Genomic DNA, 24215 nt, shown 5'->3' with positions numbered 1-24215 from the left:
TGCCAGTCTCCCTCCCACAATCCTTCGTAGTGATCTTCAACCAGATGGGGTGACGTGGGATCAGCACGTCGAACCCTCAACCATTATGGTGGTTATTCACCTGATGTTTACATTTTCGTTCCTGTTCGGCACGGTCGGGACCCTACTTCTGGTTTTGAAAGAGTAACATGGATTATAAAGATGTAAGGGTAATATCTTGCAGAAAAGACGACAATCATTGCGTGGTTATTGGTTGCAATATGAGGTCCAGAACGAATAATTTTTCTCAAGTATCTGTGAATCTTTTTTCGACAGACCAGATACGAAAACTCAGTGGATTCGGGCAGTAATGCGAAAAGACTGTGAACCACGACATGAGAAAGTAGGCCCTAGACACGTCACTTCATCGCCGTTAAATAAGCCCGATTAAATATTTAAGTGTTTTTAAATTATAATTTTCTAACCCACATATGTTGGCATAACAAATTTAAAAGATGTAAATTTTTACAACCATGCATTATCTGTGGAAGAAAGAACAATTAAGAGAGCTGTGTTCTAGTTGATACACAATGTCGAAAAATTATCCATTCTGATATAATCAGAGTACATTTCAGTTTTTTTTGTTTTTTTTAAGTGCACATTATGCACAGTAAGGCTATTCGGGACTCAACCTAGAGTTTAAGCCACATTGTGCCTCCACCAGATATCCTGGGACACCTTGATTACACGGCAGTGACGTTACAGCTACGCCATCGGGAAGCTTCGAAGTATTTGAATGTTTTTAAATAATGTAAGCTTTATTTCAACCTGCCGAATCCTCCAACTTCCTGCATATTCGTATCATGTGTGGAATTGCCTGTTGTTATTTTTTTTCGTTTTCGTGGAATTAAAAATCAACTGGCATATGTTAATGATTAATTAGAATGATAATTATAAAGAATGAGAAGTGGCCAAACATAAATTAGAACCAACTTAAAATACACGTTTATGTAAAAATTTATCTGTGGTTTTATTAATGAGAAATAAAATGTGCACTTTATAACTATTAGGCTAAGTAGAATATCTTTGTTTTTCATCGGTGTATTTAATCTTCCTTTTACCTTTAAGAATTTATTATTATTTACTTCTGTTTTAATGTAAAAAATCTGTAGCTTAATTTATAAGCGAATGAACTTTCTTGTTTAATGTATATACCAACGAAAGTAGTAGGATTGGTGGGGGGATGAGGACGAGAAAGGAAGAGCTTCTCTCCAGCAGATTTGCTACACTTAAAACAGGCTCAACATGCCCATATGAGCTTTTTTCTCAAGTGTGGAATCTTGTCTAATTCAAGATTTTTGTAAAAATGCCCTCATGGATTCCATGAGAAAGGAAGAGCTCTCTCAGATTGATTTGTCTATACTTACAAAAGGCACTTCTGTGAGATTGTTGTCCATAAATTTGTTAAAAATATGCCCCTCTTGGGCCATACTTAAAACTAGGCTACACACCTACCCACACACACACATACACACACATATTTACTTCTGGTTTAAGTTTAATTGGATACCAGCTTCAATTTGTTTATCTAATATTAAAACAATGTATTGTGCAGAGCTCTTCTAGAATTGCTCCGTGACAACAGGGCCATCTATGTGCAAATGTCTGAACTCGGTGAACACTTGGGAACAAGTCAATTTTTTTCATTATGTCAATATTTTTAACTCTTTTTGCCAGTAATAGGGAAATGGTAGCAAGTGTTAAACAAAGTACTTTGGAGCTGAATATGCCTTTTCTTAAGACGTCGTATATTACTAAAATATCTTTAATTCACATATTTCTCATACCGCTGTATCTTGTTCTATTAGGCCTCTTCAAGAACATTGCCTATTAGGCCTCTTCAAGAACATTGCCTATTAGTGAAATAATAGGGCAAGCATACAATGATATGGGGATATGTGAATTGTTGGTTTCTTCGATTCAGATAAATGGATTGAATTGAAACTGGGATATTTTGCATTTGTTACATTCAGTTTCTTTGTTGTAATCTGTTCATATATAAAATCAAGCACCGAGAGGGTATAAGATCAATACTTGAACAATATGTGCGCATGACGGCCCCAAAGCGGTGGGATCGATACTTTCCGCACGGTGCACAGTTCTATCGCACGGTGCATAGTTCTATTGACATCCGGCAATTCTTATTAGCAAAAGTTCCTGCAGTCTTATTGACATCGATTAGTTCCAGAGTTGTCCACCGCCGCGCCGGGAGGCATGGCGCTGCGGTATGGATTGCATGTACGCTCAGCAGAAAAACGGGATGTGCATTCAGAAGAAAGTACTTCGGCAAAAATGTTAGAGAATAGCTCATGTTTCTGAATGCACCCCCAACCCACCCCAACACACCTACCCACCCACATCCATACATATTTACTTCCCGGTCCACTTCTATTGCATTAATTGATTAAATGGTTATGACATAATGTGATTATGTGTTATATTCTGATTGGTTTAAATAAGCAGTGTTTCTATTGGCTCTGTAAATCTATATAAGCCAGGGCACAGTGCAGATTCTTCACCATTGCTGGATCGGCAGTGGAACCCACAAGTGGGGGGCAGAACCTGAACAGGCTCCACCAAAGTATAGGAGACTTGAAGCATATAATTTGGCGGAATAACCCAAGTAAGGTCATAGAGACAATATACACTGATACAATAAAAGCCAATTTTTGGCAGGGGGGTTAAAGTGGTTCCTAAATACAAAACTCAAGAACTAATTGACATAGAGCTATGCAGTTTTTTTGTCTGCACTGAACTCAACTGATCCAGGATAAAGTTTTGATTTGAACCCCAAGAAATTGTATATAAATACCAATGCCAAAAATATCAACACACACATACACACACACACAAAAAAATATACAAATCATACTGCTGAACCCAACTGATATTTTTTATTAAGCATAGAATTTTGATTTGAACCCCAAGAAATTTTTATATAATATAGATACCTGAACATGCAAACATATTTTGAAAGAAGAAATATTGCAAGATATATAAAATCAGACCACCTGTTGGATTGTTTTAGGGAAAAATTTGAAAATTTATCAGAGTATGATTTTTTTAAAGTGCAAAATGAAACAGAGGCAAGATGGGTACTTGACAGTGATGTTGGGTTTGGGTATGTGAGCATAGAATTGGGTTCTGAATATGATGAATTTGAATCCAATACATACTGGCATAGAATTGATGCATACCTGTTGCATTGTTATTGGGGAAAATATGTTGCTTTTTTTACAAAAAGTACTTCAAGTTTAGAAAAATTTAGGTTTTACAAATTTTTTCATGATCATAGAATTTATACAAACAGCAGGTGGCCTGTTGATGACATAACATGGGACACAACAATTTCCATACTTGATGAGGCAGGAAAATTGGATGTAAATTATTTTAATGAGTTGATTATGTACCTGCTTAAAAACAATATCAATTCTGGCTCATTCAATACAAGATGGACTTAAATAATTACACAAAATATTTTTTTTGTAGATGGAACCTCCACCAGATTATAAGATTCTGTCACACCTATTCTAATACAATTAATATCACAAGTACTATTACAAGGCACTCACTGCATAAAATCATAATTCCAAGCGATGGCATGGATTCCACGATTCCATATCATACATACTGCAATTGGAGCTTCAGCAGTTCGGGACTGTGCAATATATTGTCTACAAATGTAGGATTGTACGGGTTGCAAACAAAACTCCCAAAGCTTATGTATTTCAGGTTTCTTAAATTTGAAACAGAATCCAAACTGTCTGGAAGTTCATAAAAGTGAAGCTATTCTACAAGCGGGTCTATCTCAGCTTCTGCATGATATATTTGAGCAAGAGGTGATGTGTTTATAATATTTGTTGGTATAGAGGTTTGTTCTGAATCTTATCAATTATGAACAGCTCTGCTGCATGTTGTGATGATGAATATCTAGTTCCTAAACCTAACAGAGCTGTGCAGTGATGTTGTTATTGGGAACAGGATTCAAATCCTACACAGATTTATGGAAGAATTAATTTTTGCTATGAAATTATATCTAGATCCCTGTGCAATAATGCTGTTATTGGGAACAGGATTCAAATCCTACACAGATACAGATTCTTGCTGAGCTTAATAGGTGATTGTCATGGAAGATACTCAATATTTCTGCTGTTATTAGGTACAAAATTCAATTACACAGACACAGATATAATATCTAGATGCATACAGAACTATAAATCTATACTCAGCTGTGCGGTGATGCTGTTATTGGGAACAAGATTCAAATCCTACACAGAATAGGTGATTGCCATGAAATAATATCCCTATACCTGACAGAGCTGTGCAGTGATGCTGTTATTGGGAAACAATTTTAACAGAGCTGTTGTTTCCATAAATCTATACTCAATATCCCTATACCTGACAGAGCTGTGCAGTGATGCTGCTATTGGAACAGGATTCAAATGCTAAACTTAGAACTATGCCATGAACAAAACTGTGCGGTGATATAATTATTGGGAACAAGCTTCAAAACCTCGCACAATGCTGAGCTTAGAGTGAAGATACCAGTGATATAATTATTGAGAACAGGATTCAAATTTTGGATAGGTGATTACCATGAAGATACTCAATATTTTTGTTATTAGGTATAAATATTATTTTATTCAATTCTTCACCTCCATATCTATAACATCTCTGTGTAATTCCATAACAGTTCCATGCTCAGCTCTGTGTCTGTGTGAGGCAAGCACAGCTCTGTTAGAGATAGGGATTAAAAATTATTTCATTCCTCACAAATCTAACAGTTCCATGCTCAGCTCTGTCTGTGTGGGGATTTGTGCCTAATAACATCAAAAACAACACAGCTCTGTTAGTTCAATTCTTCACATCCATGTCCATAACATCTCTGTGTAATTCCATAACAGTTCCATGCTCAGCTCTGTGTCTATGTAGAGCAGGTAGGGATATTAAGTATAAATTTAAATTCTTCACAAACAAATCTCTTCTAACAATTCCATAGCAGTTCCATGCTCAGCTTGTATCTGTGTGGGATTTGTACAGCAACATTAGAGACAGAGTAGATGGGTATAAATATTATTTTATTCAATTCCTCACCCCCATATCCATAACAGCTCTGTGTTTATAATCTAACAATTCCCATAACAGTTTCATGCTCAGCAAGGCTCTGTGTCTGTGTAGTTTCATAACAGTTCCTGTGTGGGATTTGTACAGAGCACAGCTCTGAGATAGGGACTAACAGTTAGGGTATAATTAATTCTTCACATCTAACAACTATAACAATTCCTCCTATCTATTGAGTGTCTAGATGTTATTTTATCCCTATGCCAAGACAGTTTCAACTCTGTATTTGTGTGGGATTTAAAGCTTGTCCAATTCTTCACATCTCCCAATGTGTGGCATTGCCAAAAAAAATCTCAGCATGGCCCTGTGTCTGTGTGAGATTTGAGGCCTGTTCCCGGTATAGGTAGATTTGAAATAGGATCTGTGCCTCCCGGCTTGAGAAGAAAGGGACTATGCACATTGTTTTGAGGTGGGATCTGAATCTCAGCAAAAGCCCTAATCACAGCGGAGCTGTGTCAGGGATCATAATTGATAGGATATAATTGTATTCAGAACAAACCCCCCTATAAGATATGATAACTTTCAAGCTCTGCTGTTACAAACACTTCCCTGTATACATACTGGGCTATCACTATAATAATATTTGCCACATGTTCTGTGATCTTGTAATAATTATTCCTGTCGGTGATAAAAACATTGTTCAATTCTAACTAGTTCAATTCTTCACAATTCCATAACAGTTCCATGCTCAGCTAGCAGATAGGGATATTATATAAATTTAAAAATTCACAAACAAATCTCATCTAACAATTCCATAACAGTTCCATGCACAGCTCTGTGTCTGTGTGAGGCAAGCACAGCTCTGTTAATAAATTTTATTCTTTCCAATTGTATAATTGAGCATAGCAAAAAATCTCAGCATGACCCTGTGTCTGTGTTTGAGGCCTGTTCCCGGTATAGGTAGGTACAAATCTGGCAATCACATAGGATCTGTGCCTCCCGGCTTGAGATATGCATATTGTTTTGAAACCTTACTGGGTGGGATCTGAATCTCAGCAAAAGCCCTAATAAAATATAATTTGGATGTGTTTCTGTATTTTTCAAGCTCTGCTGTTACAAACACTTCCCTGTATACATACTCTGCAACATATGGGCCATCACTATAATAATATTTGCCACATGTTCTGTGATCTGTAATCTTGTAATAATTATTCCTGTCGGTGATACAAACATTGTCACAAATTTTCTGTCTTGAGGAAATATCAACAAGGCTTATTCTTCACAAACAAATCTCATCTAACAATTCCATGCTCAGCTCTGTGTCTGTGCGAGGAGGATTTGTACCTAATAACATCAGTACAGCACAGCAGCTCTGTTAGAGATAGGGATGATTTAATTATATTATTATTGAAACATCTAGAAATTATTCTTCACAAACAAATCTCATCTAACAATTCCATGCTCAGCTCTGTGTCTGTGCAAGGATTTGTACCTAATAACATCAGTACAGCACAGCTGCTCTGTTAGAGACAGAGCAAATAGGTATAAATATTATTTTATTTATTTCTTCACAACAGCTCTGTGTCTGTGTGAGGCAAGCACAGCTCTGTTAGAGATAGGGATATTGAGTATTGAAACATCTAGAAATTATTTTATTCTTCACAAACAAATCTCATCTAACAATTCCATGCTCAGCTCTGTGTCTGTGTGGGGATTTGTACCTAATAACATCAAAACAACACAGCTCTTGTCAGTTCAATTCTTCACAATTCCATAACAGTTCCATGCTCAGCTCTGTGTCTATGTAGAGCAAAACTGTTAGAGATAGGGATATTAAGTATAAATTTAAAAATTATATTTTTCTTCACAAACAAATCTCATCTAACAATTCCATAACAGTTCCATGTTCAGCTCTGTGTCTGTGTGAAGCAAGCACAGCTCTGTTAAATATAGGAATATTAAGTATAGATCTAAATTTCATTCTTCACAAACAAATCTCATCTAACAATTCCATAACAGTTCCGTGCTCAGCTCTGTGTCTGTGTGGGATTTGTACAGCAACATAGCTTTGTTAGAGACAGAGTAGATGGGTATAAATATTATTTCATTCAATTCTTCACCTCCATATCCATAACAGCTCTGTGACATTTATTCTTCATATCTAACAATTCCAATAATAGTTTCATGCTCAGCAAGGCTCTGTGTCTGTGTAGATAGGGATATTAATATTTCATTTCTTCATAACAGTTCCTGTGTCTGTGTGGGATTTGTACATAGCACAGCTCTGAGATAGTGACTAACAGTTAGGGTATAATTAATTTTTTACATCTATTGAGTGTCTAGATGTTATTTCATCCCTATGCCATGACAGTTTCAACTCTGTATTTGTATGGAATTTAGAACTTGTCTGAAAAGTGGCAATCAATGCCTATTGTTTCTATATAAATGTTTCAACGTATGTTCAACATAAGTGGCAATCAATGCCTATTGTTTCTATATAAACGTTTCAACGTATGTACAACATGTTGAACATATGTTGAAACGTTTATATAGAAACAATAGGCATTGATTGCCACTTATGTTGAACATACGTTGAAACATTTATATAGAAACAATAGGCATTGATTGCCACTTTTCAGACAAGTTCTAAATTCCATACAAATACAGAGTTGAAACTGTCATGGCATAGGGATGAAATAACATCTAGACACTCAATAGATGTAAAAAATTAATTATACCCTAACTGTTAGTCACTATCTCAGAGCTGTGCTATGTACAAATCCCACACAGACACAGGAACTGTTATGAAGGAATGAAATATTAATATCCCTATCTACACAGACACAGAGCCTTGCTGAGCATGAAACTATTATTGGAATTGTTAGATATGAAGAATAAATGTCACAGAGCTGTTATGGATATGGAGGTGAAGAATTGAATGAAATAATATTTATACCCATCTACTCTGTCTCTAACAAAGCTATGTTGCTGTACAAATCCCACACAGACACAGAGCTGAGCACGGAACTGTTATGGAATTGTTAGATGAGATTTGTTTGTGAAGAATGAAATTTAGATCTATACTTAATATTCCTATATTTAACAGAGCTGTGCTTGCTTCACACAGACACAGAGCTGAACATGGAACTGTTATGGAATTGTTAGATGAGATTTGTTTGTGAAGAATAAAATAATTTTTAAATTTATACTTAATATCCCTATCTCTAACAGTTTTACTCTACATAGACACAGAGCTGAGCATGGAACTGTTATGGAATTGTGAAGAATTGAACTGACAAGAGCTGTGTTGTTTTGATGTTATTAGGTACAAATCCCCACACAGACACAGAGCTGAGCATGGAATTGTTAGATGAGATTTGTTTGTGAAGAATAAAATAATTTCTAGATTTTCAATACTCAATATCCCTATCTCTAACAGAGCTGTGCTTGCCTCACACAGACACAGAGCTGTTGTGAAGAAATAAATAAAATAATATTTATACCTATTTGCTCTGTCTCTAACAGAGCAGCTGTGCTATACTGATGTTATTAGGTACAAATCCTTGCACAGACACAGAGCTGAGCATGGAATTGTTAGATGAGATTTGTTTGTGAAGAATAATTTCTAGATGTTTCAATAATAATATAATTAAATCATCCCTATCTCTAACAGAGCTGCTGTGCTGTACTGATGTTATTAGGTACAAATCCTCCTCGCACAGACACAGAGCTGAGCATGGAATTGTTAGATGAGATTTGTTTGTGAAGAATAAGCCTTGTTGATATTTCCTCAAGACAGAAAATTTGTGACAATGTTTGTATCACCGACAGGAATAATTATTACAAGATTACAGATCACAGAACATGTGGCAAATATTATTATAGTGATGGCCCATATGTTGCAGAGTATGTATACAGGGAAGTGTTTGTAACAGCAGAGCTTGAAAAATACAGAAACACATCCAAATTATATTTTATTAGGGCTTTTGCTGAGATTCAGATCCCACCCAGTAAGGTTTCAAAACAATATGCATATCTCAAGCCGGGAGGCACAGATCCTATGTGATTGCCAGATTTGTACCTACCTATACCGGGAACAGGCCTCAAACACAGACACAGGGTCATGCTGAGATTTTTTGCTATGCTCAATTATACAATTGGAAAGAATAAAATTTATTAACAGAGCTGTGCTTGCCTCACACAGACACAGAGCTGTGCATGGAACTGTTATGGAATTGTTAGATGAGATTTGTTTGTGAATTTTTAAATTTATATAATATCCCTATCTGCTAGCTGAGCATGGAACTGTTATGGAATTGTGAAGAATTGAACTAGTTAGAATTGAACAATGTTTTTATCACCGACAGGAATAATTATTACAAGATCACAGAACATGTGGCAAATATTATTATAGTGATAGCCCAGTATGTATACAGGGAAGTGTTTGTAACAGCAGAGCTTGAAAGTTATCATATCTTATAGGGGGTTTGTTCTGAATACAATTATATCCTATCAATTATGATCCCTGACACAGCCCCGCTGTGATTAGGGCTTTTGCTGAGATTCAGATCCCACCTCAAAACAATATGCATAGTCCCTTTCTTCTCAAGCCAGGAGGCACAGATCCTATTTCAAATCTACCTATACCGGGAACAGGCCTCAAATCTCACACAGACACAGGGCCATGCTGAGATTTTTTTTGGCAATGCCACACATTGGGAGATGTGAAGAATTGGACAAGCTTTAAATCCCACACAAATACAGAGTTGAAACTGTCATGGCATAGGGATGAAATAACATCTAGACACTCAATAGATAGGAGGAATTGTTATAGTTGTTAGATGTGAAGAATTAATTATACCCTAACTGTTAGTCCCTATCTCAGAGCTGTGCTCTGTACAAATCCCACACAGGAACTGTTATGAAACTACACAGACACAGAGCCTTGCTGAGCATGAAACTGTTATGGGAATTGTTAGATTATAAACACAGAGCTGTTATGGATATGGGGGTGAGGAATTGAATAAAATAATATTTATACCCATCTACTCTGTTTCTAATGTTGCTGTACAAATCCCACACAGATACAAACTGAGCATGGAACTGCTATGGAATTGTTAGAAGAGATTTGTTTGTGAAGAATTTAAATTTATACTTAATATCCCTATCTGCTCTACATAGACACAGAGCTGAGCATGGATCTGTTATGGAATTACACAGAGATGTTATGGACATGGATGTGAAGAATTGAACTAACAGAGCTGTGTTGTTTTTGATGTTATTAGGCACAAATCCCCACACAGACAGAGCTGAGCATGGAACTGTTAGATTTGTGAAGAATGAAATAATTTTTAATCCCTATCTCTAACAGAGCTGTGCTTGCCTCACACAGACACAGAGCTGAGCATGGAACTGTTATGGAATTACACAGAGATGTTATAGATATGGAGGTGAAGAATTGAATAAAATAATATTTATACCTAATAACAAAAATATTGAGTATCTTCATGGTAATCACCTATCCAAAATTTGAATCCTGTTCTCAATAATTATATCACTGGTATCTTCACTCTAAGCTCAGCATTGTGCGAGGTTTTGAAGCTTGTTCCCAATAATTATATCACCGCACAGTTTTGTTCATGGCATAGTTCTAAGTTTAGCATTTGAATCCTGTTCCAATAGCAGCATCACTGCACAGCTCTGTCAGGTATAGGGATATTGAGTATAGATTTATGGAAACAACAGCTCTGTTAAAATTGTTTCCCAATAACAGCATCACTGCACAGCTCTGTCAGGTATAGGGATATTATTTCATGGCAATCACCTATTCTGTGTAGGATTTGAATCTTGTTCCCAATAACAGCATCACCGCACAGCTGAGTATAGATTTATAGTTCTGTATGCATCTAGATATTATATCTGTGTCTGTGTAATTGAATTTTGTACCTAATAACAGCAGAAATATTGAGTATCTTCCATGACAATCACCTATTAAGCTCAGCAAGAATCTGTATCTGTGTAGGATTTGAATCCTGTTCCCAATAACAGCATTATTGCACAGGGATCTAGATATAATTTCATAGCAAAAATTAATTCTTCCATAAATCTGTGTAGGATTTGAATCCTGTTCCCAATAACAACATCACTGCACAGCTCTGTTAGGTTTAGGGACTAGATATTCATCATCACAACATGCAGCAGAGCTGTTCATAATTGATAAGATTCAGAACAAACCTCTATACCAACAAATATTATAAACACATCACCTCTTGCTCAAATATATCATGCAGAAGCTGAGATAGACCCGCTTGTAGAATAGCTTCACTTTTATGAACTTCCAGACAGTTTGGATTCTGTTTCAAATTTAAGAAACCTGAAATACATAAGCTTTGGGAGTTTTGTTTGCAACCCGTACAATCCTACATTTGTAGACAATATATTGCACAGTCCCGAACTGCTGAAGCTCCAATTGCAGTATGTATGATATGGAATCGTGGAATCCATGCCATCGCTTGGAATTATGATTTTATGCGGTGCATGCCTTGTAATAGTACTTGTGATATTAATTGTATTAGAATAGGTGTGACAGAATCTTATAATCTGGTGGAGGTTCCATCTACAAAAAAAATATTTTGTGTAATTATTTAAGTCCATCTTGTATTGAATGAGCCAGAATTGATATTGTTTTTAAGCAGGTACATAATCAACTCATTAAAATAATTTACATCCAATTTTCTTGCCTCATCAAGTATGGAAATTGTTGTGTCCCATGATATGTCATCAACGGGCCACCTGCTGTTTGTATAAATTCTATGATCATGGAAAAATTTGTAAAACCTAAATTTTTCTAAACTTGAAGTACTTTTTGTAAAAAAAGCAACATATTTTCCCCAACAACAATGCAACAGGTATGCATCAATTCTATGCCAGTATGTATTGGATTCAAAATCATCATATTCAGAACCCAATTCTATGCTCACATACCCAAACCCAACATCACTGTCAAGTACCCATCTTGCTTCTGTTTCATTTTGCACTTTAAAAAAATCATACTCTGATAAATTTTCAAATTTTTCCCTAAAACAATCCAACAGGTGGTCTGATTTTATATATCTTGCAATATTTCTTCTTTCAAAATATGTTTGCATGTTCAGGTATCTATATTATATAAAATTTCTTGGGGTTCAAATCAAAATTCTATGCTTAATAAAAATATCAGTTGGGTTCAGCAGTATGATTTGTATATTTTTTTGTGTGTGTGTGTGTATGTGTGTGTTGATATTTTTGGCATTGGTATTTATATACAATTTCTTGGGGTTCAAATCAAAACTTTATCCTGGATCAGTTGAGTTCAGTGCAGACAAAAAAACTGCATAGCTCTATGTCAATTAGTTCTTGAGTTTTGTATTTAGGAACCACTTTGGCCCCCCTGCCAAAAATTGGCTTTTATTGTATCAGTGTATATTGTCTCTATGACCTTACTTGGGTTATTCCGCCAAATTATATGCTTCAAGTCTCCTATACTTTGGTGGAGCCTGTTCAGGTTCTGCCCCCCACTTGTGGGTTCCACTGCCGATCCAGCAATGGTGAAGAATCTGCACTGTGCCCTGGCTTATATAGATTTACAGAGCCAATAGAAACACTGCTTATTTAAACCAATCAGAATATAACACATAATCACATTATGTCATAACCATTTAATCAATTAATGCAATAGAAGTGGACCGGGAAGTAAATATGTATGGATGTGGGTGGGTAGGTGTGTTGGGGTGGGTTGGGGGTGCATTCAGAAACATGAGCTATTCTCTAACATTTTTGCCGAAGTACTTTCTTCTGAATGCACATCCCGTTTTTCTGCTGAGCGTACATGCAATCCATACCGCAGCGCCATGCCTCCCGGCGCGGCGGTGGACAACTCTGGAACTAATCGATGTCAATAAGACTGCAGGAACTTTTGCTAATAAGAATTGCCGGATGTCAATAGAACTATGCACCGTGCGATAGAACTGTGCACCGTGCGGAAAGTATCGATCCCACCGCTTTGGGGCCGTCATGCGCACATATTGTTCAAGTATTGATCTTATACCCTCTCGGTGCTTGATTTTATATATGAACAGATTACAACAAAGAAACTGAATGTAACAAATGCAAAATATCCCAGTTTCAATTCAATCCATTTATCTGAATCGAAGAAACCAACAATTCACATATCCCCATATCATTGTATGCTTGCCCTATTATTTCACTAATAGGCAATGTTCTTGAAGAGGCCTAATAGGCAATGTTCTTGAAGAGGCCTAATAGAACAAGATACAGCGGTATGAGAAATATGTGAATTAAAGATATTTTAGTAATATACGACGTCTTAAGAAAGGAATATTCAGCTCCAAAGTACTTTGTCTAATGCTTGCTACCATTTCCCTATTACTGGCAAAAGAAGTTAAAAATATTGACATAATGAAAAAAATTGACTTGTTCCCAAGTGTTCACCGAGTTCAGACATTTGCACATAGATGACCCTGTTGTCACGGAGCAATTCTAGAAGAGCTCTGCACAATACATTGTTTTAATATTAGATAAACAAATTGAAGCTGGTATCCAATTAAACTTAAACCAGAAGTAAATATGTGTGTGTATGTGTGTGTGTGGGTAGGTGTGTAGCCTAGTTTTAAGTATGGCCCAAGAGGGGCATATTTTTAACAAATTTATGGACAACAATCTCACAGAAGTGCCTTTTGTAAGTATAGACAAATCAATCTGAGAGAGCTCTTCCTTTCTCATGGAATCCATGAGGGCATTTTTACAAAAATCTTGAATTAGACAAGATTCCACACTTGAGAAAAAAGCTCATATGGGCATGTTGAGCCTGTTTTAAGTGTAGCAAATCTGCTGGAGAGAAGCTCTTCCTTTCTCGTCCTCATCCCCCCACCAATCCTACTACTAACGAAACCATTGGGTTCGATGCCCGGTGGAGGCACATAGTTGTTCGGATTCCACTTTAAACTGCATATCCAGTCCCGATTAGCCTTTCTGTGCACAAAGTGAACTTTTTAAAAACATCAACTCAAAACAAAACAAAAAAAAAAAAACATTGGTAGAGGATCAACATTGTCTCAGTAAAGATTTCTATTGTTCCATAAATCTTCATCCAATGGCTCCGGGAACTGGTCAATATCTTCGGGGTATCTTTAATTCTCTGTCACTTAAAAATTTCAAGTGATCCATTTTGTATCCGCTCCTTTTTAACAAAGTAAGCTCGAAGACAATCTGTATTCCACTAGCTTATATTGGAAACTTGGTCAAACCGGAAGTTCTTTTATCGCCTTCGATAATCGAATTGTCTGATCTACTATTTTTTGTTTACCCAGGAACATCCCCCATAGGAGATTTACGAGACCGGGTTACGCTACTCACTCGTAGCTCCCCAATTTCCTCACGATGGTGGGTTGCCACCGGTCCTATGTATATACAGGCCGAGAACCCAGAGACTAAACCCAGGCGGACTCGAACACATGCCGTCCTGCAGTCGGAGTCCAAAGCACAGCGCCTTAGACCGCACGATCACGGAGGAGGCCTTTTCTTATTTTATTTTTGGCTAATCGCGTGGATGAGGATGAATAATGAAGAGAAAAATAAAAAGTAGGTCACGCACAAAGAATAGGACGGGTCTTCAACCTCTTAGGTGACGAGTTCAAGCCCTAAATATGAGGCTTTCAACCATAGACCTTAATTTTTTTAAAAAAATATAAACAAAATTACTATTTACACTAAACTTCTTATCAAGGCCAAAATAGTTTGTAACTGTGGAACTACCCCCTGAATGCAAATTGACAACACTTTTTTTTCTTCATGTGAGTAAGAATTAAATGTGTGGCACACAAAGATACTTCTTGCGAAAACAATTAACTGTGCCCTGTCCCAGCATGTCTGGAGCAAAGCCGCGCATAGCGGAAGAGAAGGGAAAATAAGGAATGGGGGATCGAGTGGACAAAGCGAGGCAGTACACGCTGCTGGGGAGGCTGGTAACTGCAGTGGCTTTTCTCCCTCCACGCAATTCCGTTCCTCCCATGTGTTCATCGCTGCTCAGATACTTGTTTTGTTCACCTGCTTCAGAGATAAGTGGGACAGAGTGTAGTTCGCATACATGTAGCAAGTAAGGCAACTTATCTCAGAATGAAAATTCCACAGAGTTTTCAAACGTTTGTTTCAGCAATGATGACTGGACACGGATCACACATAATTCCTTGCCAAAATCAAGACACACTAATGTTACACCTTTTTCCACTCGAGTTCAATGCAAAGATACCTTCAAAAATATCGACTGAAAAGTTTCCATCATGTGCAATTATCCATTAAATGTTTTCGCCCAGTCGTATTACCTTCGTTTTCTTTGTTACAAACACGTATTCTTTGCACATGACATGTAGGAGGGGGGTTGGAGCTGCATTTCACGTTGGTCAGCTCTTTCTACCTGTGTTCAGGAGCGAAATCATGTGGGGGTAGTGGTTACCGTTAAGGATTGATAATTTGATGGTCGTAGGTTCAAACCCCTCCGGTGGCAGAAACTTTTCGTGCGTTTTAGACATATCCCATTGCGTTCATTGTCCACGTCGTATGAAACGGAATGATTCAGTTTGGAATTAACGATGGTGGGAGGGGAAATGTTAAATAACAAAATCTCAATTTCAACGAACCGAGAAGAGGAGAAAAATTGGATAAATCTTATAAATATGAAAATTACATTCATGTTTTTAGTGGTATAATCGCAGGTAAAATCAAAGATCTTACGTGGAAGATCTTATCTTACTTTGAACTCGGCCAAAAAGAATTTCTCACCGATCTAATACATTCTCCAATACATTATAAAATGTTAATGAATGTTTCATGTCGATAATGTTATCAGTGCATCAGTTCTTGACGCCGAGACTATTTTCTGCAACTACCTCTTCTCTCCTCTCGTCTCCAGTCCCTTCTGTTCTTAACTTCTCCTTCTCCTTCTTCTCTCCCGTCCTTCTCCTCTATTTTTATCTCATACCGCCTTCCCTAATTTTCTCGCCTCTTGTCTCCATCCCACTTTTCTCCACTCCTCTTATCTCCTCTCCTGTCTTATATTTCCGACTCCACGGCATTGTTCTCCTCATCATTTCGTTCTTCTCTCTTTCTCTCTTTACTCTACTCTCCACTCCCCTTTTCTCGTCTCCTCCTCTCCTCTCTTCTCGTCTCCTCCTCTTCTCTCCTCTCCAAACTCCTTTCCTCCTCTTCTATCACATTGCTTTCCTTCCTCTCTTCTCTCCTCTCTGCTCCATTTTCCTCATCTCTCCTCGCATCTGTTTCCTTTCTTCTTATTACTTCTCCTATCCACTTCCTCTGTTCTCTATTTTCTTCCCTTCTTTACTTTTCCGCTTCTCCTATTGCTTTCTCTTTTCTCCTCTGCTTTGTTTCCTTTCGTTTCCTCTCTCCACTTTTCCTTTGTGTAGACTCATCAACAATGAAATACTAGAAAATCGACGTTGTTTCTTTCTGAGAGTATTGCAACAATGTAATACTGATTTTTTTCTAGTTTTATGCAATAATATTTGGATATCTTTCTTTCGCGTATTTTATAAATACCTAATGTGCATGTGGCAACCCTGAAATTTAGCCTAACTCTACACGCAACCCACCAACGCCTTGTGTAAATTGGGTTGCCTAGTTTAAAATGTGGTTGTCCTAAAACTTTTGAGAGACACTGTACCTGTCTTGCCAAAATTCATGAATAATTTCCAGAGCCAATAATCCACGCATAATTTCCGGTGCCAATAATTCACGTGTAATTCCCGGAATTCAAGGAATTCCAAGTGAGTAGCCACCCTGATATTGTGCAGCAAATTATATATTTTTCATATCAACAAGTAACTTTTTCTAACAGCACAAGTGCAGTATTATAATAATTGGTAGATATTTTTGAAAATGATATAAAGAAATGAAAATTTGTTTAGAAAATTAACATTTGGTTATTACGGTTCTTGTGAAATTTTGTTTTTAACGATTGTATCTAATCAGTATTTTTCAGGAATTTTGTACCAAATTAAGCCTTTTTGCAACCTATTTCAGGATTTTCTAGCCTAATTTAAGTTTTTTAGAGCCTAATTTAAGGTTTTGGAACCTATTTTAGGATTTTTAGAACCTATTTTCGGATTTTTAGAACCTATTTTCGGATTTTTAGAACCTATTTTGGGATTCTTAGAGCCTATTTTAGGATTCTTAGAGCCTATTTTAGGATTTTTAGAGCCTATTTTAGTATTTTTAGAACCTATTTTCGGATTTTCAGAGCCTATTTTCGGATTTTTAGAACCTATTTTAGGATTTTTAGAACCTATTTTTGGATTTTTAGAGCCTATTTTAGGAACCTAAAAGCACACTTTCTAGAACCTAACAATCCGAGGTCTATTTATTGCTTTCTGTAATAGGCGTAATGGAATGGCGAATATGAGAATTTTGATTGTGAAATTAGGAAAAATCCTGACGTGGTGGGAAAGAATGGATGCCATTTCCGAGATCAGCACTCAAAAACTTCCAGAATCACCTATTGATTTTGAAATGATCCGAATTTTTCCCCCAAAGTGCAGGGTGGTGTTATTTACTGAAAAACTGGAACATATGCCATTGACATTCACGTGTGGATGAGGCATCTCAAAATCAACCTTTTCGCGAAGACTTTCAATCCCGATTCCATTTACATTTTCCCGTCTTCTCTCTTATCATCCTGACATCCTCCGACAAGGAAAACGTGACCCGGACTCTTTTTCCGGAATAATTTTCTTCCGGGAGGCCCCCCGATTCAATTTTCTGCCCGGAATCACCTCCTTGCTGTTTGTCGCGTCAGGTTAAGTCAACCTTTTCACCCGAGAAGCCGTTCTGAAGGCGACCCAACATGCACTCCAGGCTGTCCTGGTGTCAACAAACAATCTTCATCAACCCTGTCGAAATCCTCTGAAATTAACTATCTTCGTTTCGCTCTACCACTCTGCTAGTTTTCGTTTTTTTATTACTTATTTACGTTGCTTTTCTTCAGCTCTTGGCTAATCGCCAGAACCTATCCAATAATTTGCCTACTGTTGTTGTTATACTTGTGACAAAATTTATAGCGAGAATTGCAATCAGGAGAAACATATCTGCAACACGTCTTCCTGCATAATGGTGAACCACAGTGTTGCCAACCTCTCAACAAGTCAAAACCTTAGGGGCTTCACTGCCAAACTTTTTCGTGGCGGCGCCAGCACTGTTGTGTCCTTTGATTATTTCGTTCGTCATTTGGTTGCCCTGAGGTTTATATTGGGCCATTTTCTGCTCTGCGTTCAGGTAGTATTTACTATGTATGCAAATTTCACTACACCTGCCAATTTATTCGCTTTCTCCTGTATTCAAAGTCCACGAATTTTGCTTGAACGCATATTCCATGCACGCATAGTCCCCGGCACCTGTATATTATTTTACACACTCCCCTTTCTGTTTGGGTACGCCAGTGAAATGCACCCAAACGAACACAATTATTTCTCTCTGGTCTGACGTGAAGCGTTAACACTGAAAGTTGTATGTATGTATGTATGTATGTATGTATGTATGTATATATATATATATATATATATATATATATATATATATATATATATATGTGTGTGTGTGTGTGTGTGTGTGTGTGTGTGTGTGTGTGTGTGTAGGTGGGTGTGGGTGGGTGTACACCAACGTTTCAGACACTCGTTCCCTCTCCGTCTTCACATAGAAGATTAAATGCATCAAATCTATTTGATGCACTAAAATATGTTATTTGACCTTTGCCATGAATCAGGTTTACGGTTTAATGCTTTTTTTTTTGTATGTCATTTGTAAAGGTAACGCGAGTATTGTCATATGATGCGAGTATTTCTTTTTTTTATGTCGAAATGTTGTACTTTAATGAATCAACTGATGCATTTTGATGCATCTTTCTCGATCGTGCACTTAAACATTTGGTCTGCGCCACATTGTTTATGCATTTTTTGCTTCAGCGATGCATTTATGTTTCTGTGTCTTCAGGGTAATGTATTGTTATGTGGTCATATTCAGAGGGTTCGCGAACACAGGATGTGCTCGAGGAAAGTGGCCATTGTGGACTTTAATTCCTGGAAGGGTGTTCATTTAGCGTAAACGAGGCCCCACTCTGTCTTATGGTCTGGGCAGGCGCACAAGACGGAAGGCAAATTGAAATTGGCCGTCTCAAGGTCTGGTTTATTATGTTGGCTGCACCATCTTGTGCCTTGTGAATTCTTGTTCCCTTGCGGGTTGGTTGGTTGATTTGTTGTTTTAAGTCCACTTTATGCACAGCAAGGCTAATTGGGACTGGACCTACAGTTTAAAGTGGGATCCGAACCACTTGTGCCTCCACCGGGTATCGAATCCGGGACCCCTTGATTACAAGGCGACGACGCTACCACTGCGCCATCGGGGAAGCCCTGTTCCCTTGCGGGGTATCTTGTTGTGTACCCTGTAGCTCCGGAAATGGAAATATCATGTTCCATACTCTTGCGTACGTTGTTCTGGGGACTGTGAGGAGAATATGTCAAAATAAGTCGCCATAGACTCGTCAGCCACTCCTGAGAAGTTGGTCGTTAGTTCTCAAAATTTATCCAATTTATTCGCAGAATAAATATTGGAGGTTTTGAACTTTCGAAATTTTCACAATGAATTTTGACGAAAGAAAGATTCATGTTGGTAGGTATTGGTTACTTTTAATAAACATTTTGGCCATTTTCTGAAATGTATCAAATTTATTCACGAAAATAAATATGAAGTTTGCCCGACCCATTTTGAATTTCCAGCTGAAAACTATGGAGATCGGTTGATTTTTCGTTAGTACCCGTTAGTTCTCATAAAATTTTCGTTAGTTCTCAAAATATATGCAATTTATTCGAATAAACAATAGAGGCAATTTTAAAGTTTCTAAATTTCCAGAGAGATTTGGATAAATTTTGAAAACTATTGAAAATCAATCGATGTGGATAGTTTTCAGCTGGAAATTAAAAATGCGTCGGCAACAGGAGCGTATATACGAGGCTAGCTAGGCTATCTGCGAAGCCTGAAGTCTAGAGAAAAAAATACAGGAGAAAAATCGATCAGAAATTGTAAATATCAGTGAAATGATGATGGTGATTCTGAAGTTGGCAACCTGATTTCTTGTGAGTTGGCAACCTGATTTCTTGTGAGTTGGTAACCTGATTTCTTGTGAGTTGGCAACCTGATTTCTTATGAGTTGGTAACCTGATTTCTTGTGAGTTGGCAACCTGATTTCCTATAAGTTGGCAACCTGATTTCTTGTGAGTTGGCAACCTGATTTTTTGTGAGTTGGCAACCTGATTTCTTGTGAGTTGGTAACCTGATTTCTTGTGAGTTGGCAACCTGATTTCCTATAAGTTGGCAACCTGATTTCTTGTGAGTTGGTAACCTGATTTCTTATTAGTTGGCAACCTGATTTCTTGTGAGTTGGCTACCTGATTTTCTATAAGTTGGCAACCTGATTCCTTAGGAGTTGGTAAACGTATTTCTATTCATAGCCTAGGACCACGTGACATAGTGATATAGCCAAAAATCTTGGACTCAGAATACGCCACTGGTCGGGAAAGTGCGGAACTAACGAACATTTTATGAGAACTATCGAAAACGAACTACCTGACTAGGTTTGAGGTGAACAACGAAAATGGGTCGGGCTTTCACAGAGGATCGTCACCCTGCAATTTACATGCCGCAGTACAAGGACAAAAGCTCCCAAAGAAAACTTCTTTGCACTCTTCTGGGCTTTCCAATCCGACCAGTGAACGCAATCAGCTGTTGCCTCCGAACGCGTAAAACCTTCTCCCAGCGTATTACAAACGTCAGCGAATTTGCAAAGGCTATTCGCGACCGGAGGAAGCCTGCCAGAGAGACAACCGTCTGAATTCTTTTTCGAATTTCCGTTCTCCATAATTACTTCCTTTGCAAACGTTCAGGTACAGAAACAGTCGAAGGTCAGGGTAGAAGAAAAAAATAGAAAACCTTTGTAAATCGACAAAGACAGAAGGGATAGCAGCTCCGGGCTTAATTCTCCAAACGTCTCTTAAGTTCTGTGACTAGCGACCCATGTTTCCCTCTAAAGAGACCAGGCTCTACAGTAACAACAGCATCAAAAGAATCCAATTATACATTTTCCGGTCTTACCTAGTATTTCCATTGTCTACGCCAGTAGTAAAATCCATGCGTTTTTCTTCCCTGCGCAGAAATTTTATATGTATGAAAAGATAGATGAAAATTTTTCTCAGAAATGTATATCTGAAAACAGCATTCAAGACTAGGCATTTGCTGGGATCTATTGAGGGAAAGTTTACCTATTTATTTATATTTCTTCACGCACAATGTCAGAAGTTACTGTTCAAGTTACACCTGTCTGCATGTTCATTTACAAAAACTGGATGCAACAGTTTTCTTCTTTTGTTTTTTAGAACGTGGTATCGATAATCACATGAAACATTATTTTGTGTTATTAACGCCGCTTTTCTGCCCCTTTTGGATAAAAGCGACGACGAGGATGAATCATGATTAGATGAAACTGAAGAAGGGACTCTCACAAAGAGCTAGGACGGGACTAAACCCGGAAACTTCCTTTGGAAGATCGAAATTCATGCTGACATTAGTAATAAACGAATTTATCCACAATTCGAATTAAATGCTTTTAAAAGGTTTTAGATCTTGTGACTGTACATCATGTCATGTTATTCAAATTTTGTTGTACGTCCACATTTCATGCTTCGCTAGGCTAATCGGGACTAAACCTACAGTTTAAATTGGGATCCGAACGACTGTATAATGTCCCTCTACTGGGGATTGAACCGGGTACCTATTGATTACAAAACCACAGTGTTATCATTGCGTCATCGGGGAGGTCCTCCACGTTGCTCATATTCATGTATACTGTACTTTCACAAGGTACTTTAACTGGGAAGTATGTTCTTCATAACATATTATTATTCTAAATGCATTGCAAATGGTATAAGTTATGCATGAGTGTACATAATGTTGAAGAAATGATCTTATGTACATTCGTACGGATTTGCACATAAGTATTCCAACGCAGAATGGTTTAATAAAGTGTAACAATGCCATGGCTAATTTTCTACAAACCTAAGCACAAATTGAAAGTTGAAGTTTACATCACAACGTTTTCGGTCGAATATAATCAGCGTGACGTCATTCTAATTGATGTTATTCTGCAAATATTCCGTTATACTCACGTGTGGGGTTCTTGGGAAAGCGGACATTGATGCTAAATCCCTGTCCCCTCCTGGGCACCCTGTACTGCACGACGGCAGCATTCTGGGAGGTCTCAAGGAGCTTCTTCCCCTTCTTCTGGCCGCAGAACTCCTGGTAGCGCATGCTCATGGGTTTCGGATGGTCCTCGGGGCTTGGGAAGAATTGGCCGTTGAGCTCCCACCCGTCCACCAGCTGGGGAGAAACGGGGTTTGATAAATTAGTTGATTCTTTGTTATGTATTGAGTACACTTACATATACAAGCACCAGAGAGATGAGTATGACAAGGGGGGAGAGAGATAAGTTGAAAAAAGTAAAAAGGTATGACAGAGATTTGAAGATATAAAGGAGTCAAGAGCATAAGAGGAAAGGAAACGCAGAGTTAAGGGAATGTCAAAGATAGAAAATGGACAAAGATAAAGAGAAAACAAGAGGAGATGGACAAAGTAGAAGGGAGCAGTTCAAAGAAGAGGAAAAGAGAGAAATAAGCAGATTAAGAGATAGAAGGTAAGAGAGAGAATTTGAGAGGAGAGGAGGGAATAGATAGGAAGGAGAATAAAACAAGAGAGAGAGAGATGTGAAGATAGAAAATTGATGGGAGATGAAGGAAGAGAGACAAAAATAAAGGGAGAATAAGAAAGTGAAAATGAGAAAAGGGGGCAGAAAGAAAGACTTGAAAAGAGAGAAAAGGAAAAGGTGTGTGTTTGTGTGTAAGAGAGAAAGAAGATCCGGTAAAACTGGAAAAAGAGAGAAGAAAGAAATATACAGTATAAGAGGTAGAGAAAGATAGGTAGAAAAAAGATGATCTAAATAAAGCAAAGGAGAGAGAGAGAGAGAGAGAGAGAAAGAAAGAAAATCGATCATATGTAAAGGAGAAGTAGATAAATAAGAAGAGTAGCGGAAATTATAAATGTGGCTAAAGAGAGAGAGAAAGAGAATGAGATGAAATGGAGAAATAAGAAAGCAGAATCAAATAATGAGAAAAGAAGGAAAGGTGAGAATATGAAACAGATGAAAAGAAGAAATATAAATAAGAAAGAGTAACAGAAACGAGAAATGGCGAAAGAACATAAAAGGAGAGAGAGAAAGAGATATGCACAGTAAATTAACACACATGGTATATTACGAAGCGTGCAATTTCCACTTGCATATAATTTCAAACCAATCCATTTCCACACTAGTTCTTTCTTTCATGCACTTACCCACTGTGGGGCTTTCCTCGCCACCTACACAATCTCTCTTGGCTTAGTCTTTTTTTCTTCTCAACTGTATGCAGGATTATCAGTAACTACACATCAGTTAATTGCCACCTCATTGCTTTAGCATGCATTTGACACGCCGTGTGACGTCAAAGTAAGCTTTTCTTGTGGGTTCTGTGCTGGTTGGCTGAGCAAACGTTTTGTCAGTTAGAAACCAACAAGGTGTAAAATCTTTTTTGAGGACGTTTCGCTACGATACAATGCAATGTAGCATTAGTAAATTTAGAACCCACCCTTTGGATTTACCCAGCTGAAATTTAATTAACTTAATGTCTCCACCAATTACTGAAATAAATAATAAAAACCTCTCTCTTTTGTTTCTGGCGCTTGTTGCTGGTTGGTTGATGCGGGTCAAGAGATAAATGAATGTGTTTTTTTTCCTTTTGTCTGATCATTCATGTTAAACCATTTTCACATCTTGATAAGTTATGCAACATGTCGCCGGATAACACCGACAAAATTTCCCTTTTTGCTAGTTGAGCCTTCCGAAAATAGAATTTTCTCTCCTGTATGTATGAAGCTATGTGGCACAGAATCAGGGTTACACCTGTCATTTATATTTTCTGCATTCACGGGTGATA

General features: G+C 37.6%; 1 protein-coding gene across 2 annotated transcripts in view; it reads right to left on the bottom strand.

Annotated features, from left to right (window-relative positions):
• LOC145978349 (corticotropin-releasing factor-binding protein) overlaps positions 1–24215 on the bottom strand; it is a 129927-nt gene that overhangs the window by 40113 nt on the left and 65599 nt on the right. For both annotated transcript variants that reach the window (XM_083110943.1, XM_083110945.1), the window contains exon 4: positions 22359–22569. In XM_083110943.1, the coding sequence (XP_082967069.1) occupies positions 22359–22569 (211 nt within the window). The remainder of the gene's footprint in view (positions 1–22358; positions 22570–24215) is intronic.

Source organism: Lepisma saccharinum, chromosome 24 (genome assembly GCF_977018435.1).
Source record: "Lepisma saccharinum chromosome 24, izLepSacc3.1, whole genome shotgun sequence".
NCBI classification, from domain to species: domain Eukaryota; kingdom Metazoa; phylum Arthropoda; class Insecta; order Zygentoma; family Lepismatidae; genus Lepisma; species Lepisma saccharinum.
Note: the sequence above shows the minus strand (reverse complement) of the source record. Positions and strands in the feature narration are given on the sequence as shown.